Below are 14,637 nucleotides of genomic sequence, written 5' to 3'. Positions count from 1 at the left end.
CTCGCTTCTCGATAATCGCCTCTTTATATCGCTCGGTTTTTCAAAATGTGATATTTGGCAACGGCGCGCTTTATTGTCGTTCGGTTGGCCCGGTCCTTATTGGTCCTTCAGCGTTTATTGGTCGCAGTTGTATCGAGATATCAATATTCGCTTCTATCAAGGATCGCATATTTCTTACACGTTTGTTAATAAGTATTTAAAATATTTTTATATATAAAATAACAATAACATATGCAGATAAGAGAAATGTATCAATTTATATATAAAATATATAACGTATGCTATTAAATATATATTTATTTAATTAAAATATAGAGTACAAGTTAATATATACATACCTAACCTAACCTATAATATAAATATGTGATAAATTGATAATACTGTGGTACTGGCAACATTCTGTGAGTATACTACGAATGTATTATAAGATATTCACAGTATGTACTATGAACTATAATAAGTGGGACATAGGAGCTTCTTCTTCTTCTTCTTCTTCTTTAGGTTTAATTGGCCACGTCCCTAAAGTGTAATCCGGCCATAAACTGGTTGTCAAGATGAGAAAAGAATTAAACATATATCTCGGATCTGAGATCTTTTCACTTCTTTTTCTTAGAGATTGGATAGGCACTTTCCACTCCAAAGTGAACGAATCGTCGAGTGAATGTTTTTGTGTGGTGTTAGGTTAATGTAGTCTAGAATGTAGATAGTAAAGAATGAAATGATTGTCAAATTGATAATAGTCAAGATTGCTGAAAATGTAAAGAGTGATAATATAGAAGAGAATAGAACAAGGTAATTATATGGACATATCGGTTTTCTTTAGGAAGAAATAAATGGGTTTGATGACCCCGAGGCTTCTTTAAGATATCTTGAATGTGGTATGGGGGTTGAATGTTTAGGTAGTGGAGTTGTTTGATCAGAGTTTCTCTAGGTGTTTGAAATGCAGGGCAGTCCTAAAATATATGATCCACGTCTTGAAAAGGGTGTCCGTGGCAGGAAGGATCGCGTGTTAAGTTGCGTCTGTATAAGCTTGCGTTTAGTGCATAGTGATTAGTTCTAATTCTGACGCAAGTGACGATGGCTTTTCGATCAATGTCGAAGGAATGGAACCAGGGGTTGGTTTGAAGTCCGTTGAAACGTTGAAAGTTTTTTTGCCCTTGTGGTGTGCCTGCAGCCGTAGAAACTTGGACGAGTTTTCATAGTATTTTATCCTTGTAATGGGGTAGAAGTCCGAATGTGGAATCGGTAATGGGTGTTCCTTGTGAGGTGGCGTTTTTTGCTAAGCAATCTGTAGTTTCATTTCCCAGGATGCCGCAATGGGACTGGATCTATACGATGGTGACTAAATGGTTGCGTCTGGAGATTTCTAGTAATTTCTGACGTATAATATAGATGATGTAATTGCAAGAGTGACCAAAATTATATGAAGCCAGAGTGTCTATGACGCTCTTGGAGTCTGAAAAGATTACCGCTTTGGAAATGGAGTTGTCAAGAATGTAAATAAGGGTATAAAGGATGGCTAAGGCTTCAGCAGAAAAGATAGAAATGAGAAATGAGGGAGAATAAATGGAGAAGCTCACAAGAGATCCTGAGTCTGACTTGGAGGCATCTGTACAGAAGATAGTTTTGTCCTGTATAAGAAAATGATAAATGTTTAAGAAGATGCGGGTGGGGAATATAAAATTTTTAATTTCATTAGTTTGACTTAGTGTGGTGTAAACTAGTTCTGGGCTACAAACGAGAGCTTCGAATTCTACCGAGTAAGGTGAAGGGTAATTGAAATCCGCAATGGACATAGAGAACAATAGGAAGGACTCAACTGGGTCTTTCCTCCTCTTTTTGATATTGGAGTACCATTGTAGTTCAGAGAGCTTGTTCAGGACAGTGTGCGAATACAAAGAGAAGGTTTTCAAAATATATCTTTCAGTGAAGAGCTTAAATCTTTCAGAAAGCCCTCTGCAGCTTCAGCGAGAATTACATTGATCGGGATGGTTCTTCTGAGGCCCACGCAGAATCTGAGAGCCTTAATTAAATGCTATTAAGTTTTGACATAGTGGAGTTATATTGTTATATAGGAAGAAAGTACATCCATATTCCATACATCCTCTTATAAGCCCTTTATAAATGCAAAGAAGAGAACGAGGTTCACCTCTCCAGGTTCCTCTTAATGAAGAAATTGCGTTAAGTAAATTAGAGCAGCGATTGTGAATGTAAGATACATGTTCTTTGCCAGAAAGTTTATAATCAAGAGTAATTTCTAGGAAACGACAAGAAGAAGTGGACTGAATCCGCGAATTATTGATTGAGATATAGTAAGCAGAGGGGTTAATATATTTCTTTGGAAAGAGAACGAGAGAGGACTTAGAGGGAGAGACGGAAAGACCTCTGGAGGAAAGGAATTTGTAAGCCTTATTGGCCGAGTGTTCTAAGTTAGTAAGAGCTTTGTTAATGTCAACTGAGCTAGCGAAAATGACAATGTCGTCAGCGAATTGCACAATTTCGCAATCCTCTCCTATGTGTCTTCTCAATTTAACTACATAAATGTTAAACAGAGTTGGGCTGGGGATTGATTCTAACGGAACTCCTTTGTGTGAGTAAAAATCTTTGGAAAGTTCTCCGTTGATGGAGAATTGTATAATCCTTGAATGAATAAGGTTGTAGATAAATCTATTAAATTTGGAGGGTAGACCAATATCTTAAAAATCTTTAATAAGTATGTTTGGAATGACGTCATCAAAGGCATTCGACAGGTCAAGAAAGAGGCATGCCGTGACACCCCCTCTTATGAAACTGATGTGAATTTCGGTAGTGAGAATAAAGGGATTATCCAGGCAAGAATGAGACCTTCTAAAGCCAAATTGAGTGTTGGGGAGTTTTGAGTATCTTTCAAGCCACCAGTCAAGTCTCATAAGAATGAGTCTCTCTAGTATCTTTAAAACGCAGGATATCAGAGAAATTGGACAGAATTTGCCAGAGGTAGATTTTGGAATGAGAAATACTAGAGAACGCTTCCATGAATCTGGGAGATTTCTGGAGGAGAAAATGCTATTCAGTATTTCTAAGAGAGCTGGAAAATAGTCATTGGGAATGTGTGAAATCATGGAATAGGTAATTTGGTCTAGGCCGGGTGAGGTCTTTTTTTCTTCATAGAGTTGATGACAAAGTGGAGTTCCGTTAAAAGGAGAGTCAAAGAGATCACAGGTTGAACGGGGGTTGTTGGAATTAAAGTCAGGAGAGGGAGTCAAGCAAGACGAAGGACATAGAGAATTAATAGTTTTCTCCATGTCGTTGGTAACACCATAATTGGCAGAGGGGGAAGAAGTGGAGGAAGCTGAGATAAGATATTTATTCTTATATCTCTTAATAAGTTTCTAGGAAGTGTTAATCTGGGTAAAAGGCAAGATTTTCTCACAAAAAGACTCCAACCTTTGCGTTTCTCGGAACGAAGGATTTTCTTTGTAGAAGCTTCTTGCCTTTTGAGATTAAGGTAATTTTCTTCGGTAAGTTTCATTTTGAATTAACGATATGCTAGCTTTCTAAGTTCGACAGCTTCAGTGCATTTCATATTCCACCAGGAAGAAAGAGAGGAAGAACGTTTCTTTGGAAGAGAAGAATTGTTGTTTTTCCGGGGGGGGGAGTTGCGTTGACTTCATATGTTTTTGAGGAATGAGAGAGAAGACTGTGTTTTTAGTGAAGTTGATGAGGATTTCATATTTGTCTAGATGAGAGACGTTTGAGGCCTGGAGCTGGCGCGATAATTTAGGTGCTTGGGTAATAAGGAGATAATATGGAATGACTTCCAGTCAAGTTTAGAAATGTTGAGTTTGTGAGAGTAGGAAGAAATAAATTTGAATGAATGGTTGATACGGATAACAGAGGGAATATGGTCGCTGTTCAAAGAGTCGTCATACGATTTCCAAGAAAGAAAAAAAAAAGGATGAGACAAAGCTAAGGTCTAAGACTGACGAAGAAGCGTGAGGATAACAGAGGCGAGTGGGAGTACCATCGTTAATAGGAAAGAGGTGTAGCTTCAAGGAGGAGTTTGCCTGCTAGATTGGAGAGACAACTACCATGTTAATGCATGTAGCACTTACTCTAAGATCCTCTCCAACATTTACAAAAGTTACAAAATATTAAAAAATATTCTAAAAAATGTAAAAGTTACAAAAATTTAATGCAAAAAAACTTGTCGCTATTATATCTTCGATTTCAAAATAACATGAATTAAATAATTAAGAAAGTTGTTAATATAATAAAATGTTTTATGTGTGTTATATAAGTGTTTTAATAAATTTAATAAAGTGATTTATTTACAAATTAAATAATAAAATATTTTATTAACTATAAATTGCTATTAATTAAAAAAAAATATTTCATTATTTTTTATTATGTTTATATTCATTAGATTTTTGCAATATTGTATCTTAATAAAAGGCAAAATGATTGGTTTTCTAATAGAAACGAAAAATGATATTTTTAAAAGTAAGGTTATTTTATTTTGTTCATTATGTTTTAAAAATAAATTTAATATTTTTAAATGAAAAATAATATTAATTTAAACAGTTTGGTGCAATTTTATTAATTTAAAATAAAATTTTATTAATTTTAAAATTGACTGTTTGTAGTAATAACGATTTGGAATGCATATTTTGCATAAATTGCATAATTTAATATGGATGCTTATGGATAATCGACTTTTTGGTAATTAGGTAGAAAAAATAAAATTCTGAAGAAATTCGCAATAAATGTAGAAAAAAAGGAAAAATTAAAGAATAATCTGAAAATTATTTATCGTTTAGATTACAATAATTAATTTTTGACCTAAAATAAAATCACACATAAATGTGATAACGTTGTTTCGATTAGCTGTCGGGGATTCCGAACGTTAAAAATGCTTATTAAAATCCTTCTTGTTTCACTCTGAATGTCAATGGAAAGTTACACTCCGAATATCACATATCACATATTTCTTGCCAAATTATATTCATTATGTGTGATCTTCCGATATCAATTGATTTTTCAGGCTCTGAGGTAACTTTCCCAGTGAACATTATGACGTCTTAAAGACGTTCAAAAGACGCCTTATATTTGTATAAGACGTCTTATAAAACCACCAAAAAGACGTCATTATGACGTCTTTAGGAGGTCTTATGACCCGATTTATGACGTCTTAGAGGCATCTTATAGACTTCTTATTTTTTTCTATTTATGATGTCTTAAAGACATCTTTATTTCTAATTTTGACGTCTTTGAGACGTCCTATTTTCTTATTATTTTACCTTTGAGACGACGTCTTTTAGACTTTAGATATAGAAAGTAAAAACTTATTATATATTATTGTTAAATAAAACAGTTTATATATTTTAGTTCTTAAATTTATATTTATTTCTAAATAAATTTATATTTATTTCTAAATAAATTTATATTTATTTCTAAATAAATATAAATTTAAAAGCTAAAATATGTATAAAAACTGTTTAATTTAACAATAATATACATATAATATAAAAAGTTTTTACTTTCTAAATCTAAAATCATATATATAATAATATACATATAATAACATATATATAATTAAAACATACATATATATATACTTGAAACTAGCAATTTATTTATATAAAACTTTATTATAAAATATATGTTTTAAATATTTAATTCTTTTTATTATAATTATTTATTTTTTTTAGGTATTTTACGCAATCTCCTGCGTGTTTCAACCATTCTTGTATTACTTTTTGTACATCATGATAGGTACATTTATCAGTATTTGACACATAATCTGAAAATTGTATATTATTTATATTTTATTTGTATTATATATTGTACTATAATATAAAAATTTTTTATTATAGGCTATTGCAAATAAAACGACCAAAATAAATTTTGCATAATTTAAATTCATTATTGTATATATAGTTTGTACTAGTTTTAGCTTCTTTCTGAGTTATACACATACACACGTGCACGCGCGCGCACACACACACACACGCACACGCACACGACACGCACACGCACACAAATTTGATTTTTAATCTTTTATATTATTGTACAATATTAATAAAGTTATGCATGTTAACCATAGGAAACATATACTTGTTAAATAGAAAAAATATGTACACAAACAAAATTAATTCATTAAATTTTATCTGACTAAATAGTCATTCACTTGTGGATAGGGTATAAATTGTGAACAGTTTTATGTACTGTTTTTTAAAAAATTCTAGACTTCTTGTCATAATTTGTAAACAGGATTTTAATAATAATTATATTGACTTCTTTTCAGTATTTTCAAGAAGTCTAGAATTTTTTACAAAACAGTACATAAAATTGTTCACAAATTATGCTCTATCCAAAAATGATTGACAGTCAGATAAAATTTAGTGAATTAATTTTTCCCGTATATAAACGTAGAAAAATATTAGTTAAACTACTAACGTAATAAATTTAAATTATGAAAATAACTGCCATTACATTTACAACAACTTAATGCGATATAAATTAGAGTATATAATCTCAAAATTACAATGAAAAATTAATTACTTGTAAGTATACTCGCAAATGCTGTTTCCTTTATTGGCCTGGATCCTTTATTTCCGGTCCATGATAATTTTTGACATAATGTATCAGTCAATATAAATTTTAATATATTTCTCGTTTTTCCAGCATATGCCTTTCCTCCAATTTTTGCAATCATACTTTTCTGTAATTAAAAATTAAACATGTATAAATTGAAAATAGACATTATTGTTGCCATAGTTATAATGCATATTTAAAAAGAAAGAGGAAAAAATGTCTTTTTCAGTATAATGAAAAAATGTTCTATAGATAGCTTTTTTGCTTTGTCAAGAAAATAACATAAAAAAGATGATGAAAAGGATGTCTTTTTTGGAAAACAAAAAGATGTTTCATAGATATCGTTTCGCTTATAAGTATTCTCTGGTTATTACATCTTGAAATATATTCTTGAAACATTAAAAAAGAATTACGAAAAAGATATGTAAAACACTTACAAACTGTTTTCGAATTTCTTTATCTGTTTGTAGCTCTCCTTCAAATTTTAGGAATTCTTCTGTATTTGATATTGGGAAATTTGGCAATAAATTGGACTTATCTGTGACCACTGCCTGATTAGTTTCCGGATTTGTAAGTATATTAATTATTAGATTTAATTTTTTAACAATTGCATTTTGTAATTTATGACATGCATCTGTAACAAATAAACCAACATTTTTTTATTTATTATTATACAATATCTAATAGTATTTGTTGGACCATCTTTCGTGTGCAGATAGAGTAGTTTAAACTGAATAGAAACGTAAATACTTTGATATTCCACTATAATAATGTAATATAATATTGTATAATAGGTATCAATTTTTAAAAAATGATAGTTACTACAGCATGAATTTTTATGACATGAATCATTTTTGGCATTATTTTCCATATTAGATTTTTCATGTTCGGGTAAACCATTTACACTAAGAACATCTGAAATATAACATTTATTTTATTTATTTGCATTATATACTTTCTTGAATCGAATAACTTATAAGATATTTTGTAAATAAAATAAAAAATAAATTAAATGGCAATGAATGATTAAATTATACATACCATCTACTTCATCTTCTTCAGAGTTAAAATTATTTGTATTACAAGTTTGTTTGCAAGAAGAAATCGATATTGATGAACTGCTACTTCTTCTTATCGAGCTTTCTATACAACAAAAATTTAAATATTTAATTTTTTTTTCTAGAATGCCTCTAATATGTCTTTATTTATTGTTATAATAAAATCATTACATAAAAAAACAAATAGAACATACCATCCTGTCCTTCATATTGTTCTTCATCTTGTTCTTCATCCTGGTCTTCATCCTGGTTTTCATCCTTCATGAAACATATCATTAGATGTTGAAGCTTTGAGTGTACAAGCATAAACAGCAGGATACGCAGAATTCGGTATAATGTTTGTTTTTTTCATTCTATCTTCTGCAATATTTAATTTAGATAAAATTTGTACACTATTGTTCGGAAAAATCTAACTTAAAAATGTTAACAATAATAACTCGAAGATATCAGCAATTTATTAAAAAAATGTAATAAAATAATTTGAAATAAAGTTTTTAAAAATTAGGTGTGTGCGTGTGGTGCATGTGTGTGTGTATGTGTGTGTGTATGTGTGTGTGCATGTGTGTGTGTGTATGTGTGTGTGTATGTGTGTGTGTATGTGTATGTGTATGTGTATGTGTATGTGTATGTGTATGTGTATGTGTATGTGTATGTGTATGTGTATGTGTATGTGTATGTGTATGTGTATGTGTATGTGTATGTGTATGTGTATGTGTATGTGTATGTGTATGTGTATGTGTATGTGTATGTGTATGTGTATGTGTATGTGTATGTGTATGTGTATGTATGTGTGCATGTGTATGTGTGTGTACGTGTATGTGTGTGAAAATAATTAAATTTATACATACCAGCCGCATTCTTTATAACAGTGATAATCCTTAATTAGTATTGAAGGCAACGATGAAAAATTTTTGTGCTTAATTGCTTGTACATAATTAGAAGGAGGAGCTGGTAAACTGTTTACTTTTTTTCTGGTACGTGCTATATAAAATATGATTTGTATTAGTAATAACAATATGTATATAGATTTATTTAAAATTGAAGAATAAAAAAATAAATATAAATAATTTTACTATCATCGTAATTATCTTGTGTTTCATAAAAAAATAGAGGTCTTTTAATTGATCTTTTATTTTGACGAGATGGTTGGCTTAATGTATCCAATAGTCTCTCTTCTGAGGTAAAAATATATTCTGCCTTCTTCTCCATTTGTCGTGCCATCTCATATGTTTCTACAAAAAATTATTATATTTATTATACTTAATATTTAATTATTATAATATATTAATATCTATTAAACTTAATATCTAATAATTATATATATATGGCATATAATGACGGATTCTTTGGACAATTTGGAGACGATTTTTTCTTAGCAAAAATGTTGAGAAGTCAATAATTTTAGAGTTATAAGTTATTTAAAAAAATGGGTTTCTCGCAAATTAAACATTTTAAAGTTAAAAGACTAACATATTTACATTCTTCAGTTAATTTCAGGTATAGTTTACCTAAATAAAATTTTAATTTGAGGCTTAGTTAAAAAGATATGTAATGACAAAAATTGGAAATGTGCAAAAAATAATGACCTTTCTTGACATTTTTGCTGAGGAAAAATCGTCTCCAAATTGGTCAGAGAATCATTATATGTCATATATGTTTTTTTAGTTACACCCTGTATATATATATATATATATATATATATACTATATGTTCGAAATGCATTTTTGCTAACAACTTGTTTATAATTATCATATGGTCCTGCAATGCGTCGATACGATTTTATACTCCAATTACTATGGGGAGGAATGCCTTTTTGAATTGCAATAGCTGCTTGTTTTGGAGGCCATTGAAAGGTTTTGTGAGTTTCATTAATCCACAAGTAAGGTACTACTGAGCACCAGTCTTCGCAAAAAATAATATAATACATCTGAAATAATAACATAAAATAATATATATAATAATAAGAAATAATTTTATTATAAAAGCTTAATTTTTTTATAAGAAATATACATTAGAGTATAAAAATTACCTTTATAAGATATATATTTTGATACCAATTTTCATTAATTATACAGCATTTATGAAAATAATAGTTTTAATTAAAATGCAAAAGAGGCATTATATAGTACATTCCATTAAAAAAGATTTTAAAGCCTTTAACATAAATTTGTGTAATAGGTATTACTTCTAGATCTAGCGTTTGACCATTTGACGTATGTATATTCAAATTTTGGGAATTGCAAGGATATGTCGATATAGGTCGAAGATCAATATATTTATTTCCCAAAACAACTGGAATTTTATCCTTAAAACCAATGTGTTTAATGCAAAAAACTAATCCATCTTTTAAATAACAACAATTATTTGGTGATTTCACTGTTAGTACAAAGTGTTCGAATTTTATCTTCTTATGTGAATACGTACAATTGAGAGGTAAATTCTTCTCATCTGGTTTCAAAAATAATGATTCATTGCTGAAATTTTTTTTGTTATTTGTATATTTTGCATATTCATGGATTCTGTTATTTAACTGCGACAATAGTTTTTCAGATTTACGTAATATTTTTTTTAATGTCTTCATGTAATTCTTAAAAGGAAAAGCGCTAAATGTATCTAGAGAACCATACATCTTAACATCTTGACAGAGATGAATTAGGTTGTGTATATTATAAACTATATTACTTTCACCATATAATACTTTAAATGTTTTAACAAAATATGTTAATAATTCATTTGCATATGTATTATTGCGCAAACAATTTTTTGGATGACATAAAATCCTTATAGCGGTATGTATAACACAAAAATGTTTTAAATAATTTTTGTTTAAATATTTGTCTAAAACTATAGGTCCAAGATACAAAAGGAACAATCTAAATACAGTTGCCTTCCACCGGTCTACTTCGTTTATACCACGCGTGTGACGAGCAAACTCAATTGGTATGTATTTATGTAAAGTAATTATATCTGTGGATAATGCATCTATATCTATTGCGCGTAAGCGGAATATTTTATTTCTCTTGATCTATATCATCAATGTATCATCTTTTTCATCCCTCCACGACATATTAAGTGCATGTAATCTAATGGAAAATTATTTACCATATCTATAGACAAATTTTCGAAAGACGAAACGGAAATATGATGATCTTCATTATCCCGATTGCGAAAATTACTATCAGTTTTTAGTGGGGCATTTTCGTTTAAGAAGACCGTTCTGTAATTACGGTAATCACCTTCACAAAAAACATTTTCCGCAACCAAAAATTGCATTATGACCTTTCGTAGTAGTTACAAAAGCTTTAGCAGGAGCGTCACAAATAACTGCTCTGATTGTAACTAGATATTTTTTATCCTTAAACAAAAAGTCTTCCGTATGTAAGATTCTACATTCCTCACAAAATTCTTGCAATAAATCTTTTACATTTGTAGGTTTTTTATAACCATGATAAGCACCAATAAGAAAAGGATTTTTATTAATACCAATGTTATGTATTTGACTGAGTATAGGCCATAGTTGACTCTTCGAACTTTTTGCAAGAGGTAACTCATCAACATTTACGTTTATTTTTATGACGTCTATGCTATTTACATTTGTGCAATATTTTAATTTATCTCGGAGCGCCATTTCTAAATCATAATGAAAATATTGCCCAGCATTTTCACACTCGCAAATAATTGTTTTTTTTGGTGTGTTTAGAAACGTCCTGGCATCACTGGGCAATTCATGATGACCTTCTTCTTTTAAGATACGCAATAAGGCTATGAGAGATCTTTGAGTAATATTATATTCAATTGCCAATGTATGTGACTTTTTATTTAAAGTGTTTTTTTCATTTATACTATTATCGCTTGCAAAAAAATCTGTAAATTGTATAGTATCATCTGTAAATTGTATATTATCATCTTCTGATTGTATATCTGTTATATTTGTTATTTTGGAAAGTGATTCTATTTCATTAAAATTATTATTTTCATAAAGATTTGTATAAATAATATCTTTAATATTATTATTAAGATTTTCTTGAATTATGACATTTTCGTATTTTGTTTGAAGTAATAAACGACGATTTTGTTGTCTGCGAGATAAATCTCAAAATTTTCTTATTTTTGGCATTATAATTTTGTTTTAATCATCTGTTATCAAATTATATAAAATTATTATTAATAAATTGATAAAAATATTTAAATGTAGGTATTTAAAATGCAATGTAATAAAATTAATTATAGTTATAGTTATTATTGAAAATTATTTATAGTTATAGTTATTATTTAAAATTGTAAATAAAAACAGATTTATTTAATTTTTAATTTAATTAAATTAATTTTTTTATTTAATTTATTATAATATTATAATTTATTATAATTTTTTATTTTTAATTTAAATATAAATTGTATCCCCCGTGTTTGCGGAGGCCTACTGAATGTATTATTATTTAAAGAAGTTCTGTCGTCAAACTAAAATAGTAAGAATTACACGAAATTTTTTTACAATGTTATAGGCTTAATAATACATCTATCATTTAAATTTCAAGTGATTTGACTACTTAGTTTTTGAAAAATATAATTTTAAAGATAGCCTTATATACATAAATTCTTATGAGCGATGTTGATACAAACATCATTATTAAATAAAAATGAAAGGATACAACAGTAAAATTATAAATAAAAACTATTAAGTTGTAGAATAATTTTTAACAAATCTTTACGAAAAAAATGAACATCTTTTACCATCTCGTTTAAAAGTTATAGTAAAAAATATAGTATTCTTTTAATAAAAAATATTTAATAAAAAATATATTTTTATATTATGTTTCATATACTGATACATTTTACAATAAAATATTATGCCAAACAGACTTTTAATTTTTTTTTTAATTGAAGATTTCTTACTAATGTTTAACTTATTATAACATGCAAAATTTATACTAATAAAGCATTGACATTCCCCTCTTACCACTCCCGCAAAATAATGTCGAACTTCCTTAAGAAATAAATAATACGTTTATACATTATAAATATACATACCTTTCTAGTACTGTCAAAAATATATTTTGCTTTGTTATTAGGCCGATGACAATTATATTTTATTATTATTTTTATTTATCTCAGTGACAAGACGTGTGCATCTGGCAAAGACACAGGAAGGAAAGATTATCCGAGATGCGATATATGATATAATTTTTTGTAGAAAATATATTCTGTTATTGATAATAGTAGTTATATAAATTATATATGTAATATATTTATTATTTATTTTCTTAAACGATTGCAAAAAACTCAAACAAATAAAAGCATCCGCAAGAAAAATAGAAAAATAATACGAAAAAGATGACACATCCGTATCCGAAATTACGTCTTTTGGTCAAATCTTAAGGGGATTCAACACTGAATGTCGAACTCCGACGGGAGCGCCCTCATCTAAGAGGAACTAAAATTGCCGATAATACTACAATTTTCGTATTATGTCATCTTGCTATAGAAAATAAAATTTTTTATTGCGCAATTTATCAATTTGAAAGTAATTAATGAGATTTTTGTGATTAAAATGATACCAAACACGACATAAATCGGATAATATTTAATTAGAAGGATAATTGTGATTATTGAATAATTAAAAATTATCTGATTTATGTCGTGTTTGGTGTCATTTTAATCGTAAAAATTTTATTAATTCATTAAAATTATTTTCGGATCAATAAAATGCGAAATGTAAAAATTTCATTTTCTGCGGAAAGATGAAATATGATACGAAAGACTGGAGATAAAGGAAGGCTCGCGAACGAGATTTCGGAACTCTTTGATGTCGTTCATTTCGAACAACATCAAAGTTCAAAAAGTTCTTACTTTTCAAAAATTACGTCTAAAATATAATGTCTCAAAGACATAAGAAAGACGTCTTTTAGTCAAGTCTTAAAGACGTAAAAAAAAGACATCTTTAGAACGTCTTTAAGACATGCACGTTTGGGTATTTTTTTCGTTTTCTGACAGCTTTACTTACATTTTTTCGTTAATTTATTTTACGTTTAGTTTCAAAATCTTTATATTATATCGAGGGTTAGTTATGTTTATTATTGTTGGGTATATTAAAAGAAAGAGATCAGGATTCCGTTTTATAATCTTATACTTTTGAACGTTATTAGTGTGTATAAATGTATACGACAAGGAGTCTTAACGAACTACATAAATCTATGAAAAACGTGGAGATGTCGTTAGTGAATTCATAATATATATGATAATACGAATCATGTTCAAGCGTGTATACAAAAGAACCATATCATTAATCTCAATAATATAAACTAAAAAAATATAAGTACTTTTAATAATAAAGATATAAGGATATAAAACAAAATAAACTATACGCAAATCCTTACAATTATGACATGTACTGATGTCAAAAAAAAATTTGCGCCGTTATCACGATTAATAACGGACTAATCAAGCGATATAGTATATATCATTTATCAATCAATTAATGATTGAAAAAACGAGAAATAAAATAAAATAAAATTAAGAAGTTTCAGTGTTTATAATCATTAAAGATAAAACAAAAATTTTTAATTATAAATAGTAATATTTTTCTTAATTATATTATATTAATTAGTTTTCTACACGCTCAATGACTAGAGTGGCAAAATGACCCAACTATTATGCTTTAAATAAAAATTTCGAGACTTTGCATCGTATCTCTGTTTATAAGATATGTAAAGCAAAACTAGAAACACTTTTCTGTTATAATTGAGATTCAAGCTATGTAGCCTATTAAGCCTATTAAGAACTGAATTGGTTCGACTCTGTGTTGATCCAATAATTTAAGATATATACTCGTAACTGAGCGTATAATATACTTTGTTGTTGCTGCGTATAACTTGACGCAAGATATTACTATGTTTCTTTTATATTATATTATAGTTTATTACAATATTGTCATCATAACGTTGCAAAATGACATATATTATAATTTTATATTATTTAAATTACTTACATTAATTGCAACGTAATA

The 14,637-nt window shown here is 28.5% G+C and overlaps 1 protein-coding gene and 1 pseudogene across 1 annotated transcript; both read right to left on the bottom strand.

Moving 5' to 3' along the window:
• Positions 1 to 5,654: 5,654 nt before the first annotated feature.
• On the bottom strand, positions 5,655 to 12,797 carry LOC140672317 (uncharacterized). The gene is made up of 10 exons (XM_072904367.1): positions 12,663 to 12,797; positions 9,339 to 9,561; positions 8,708 to 8,866; positions 8,479 to 8,615; positions 7,829 to 7,979; positions 7,618 to 7,719; positions 7,399 to 7,491; positions 7,014 to 7,210; positions 6,544 to 6,703; positions 5,655 to 5,782 (listed from the first exon to the last, which is right to left on the bottom strand). The coding sequence occupies exons 2-10, from the start codon at positions 9,559 to 9,561 to the stop codon at positions 5,655 to 5,657; spliced, it is 1,350 nt and encodes a 449-aa protein (XP_072760468.1). The 5' UTR covers positions 12,663 to 12,797.
• Positions 9,730 to 11,751, bottom strand: LOC140672316 (uncharacterized; annotated as a pseudogene).
• Positions 12,798 to 14,637: the final 1,840 nt, after the last annotated feature.

Source organism: Anoplolepis gracilipes, chromosome 13 (assembly GCF_047496725.1).
Source record: "Anoplolepis gracilipes chromosome 13, ASM4749672v1, whole genome shotgun sequence".
In the NCBI taxonomy this organism is placed as follows: domain Eukaryota; kingdom Metazoa; phylum Arthropoda; class Insecta; order Hymenoptera; family Formicidae; genus Anoplolepis; species Anoplolepis gracilipes.
Note: the sequence above shows the minus strand (reverse complement) of the source record. Positions and strands in the feature narration are given on the sequence as shown.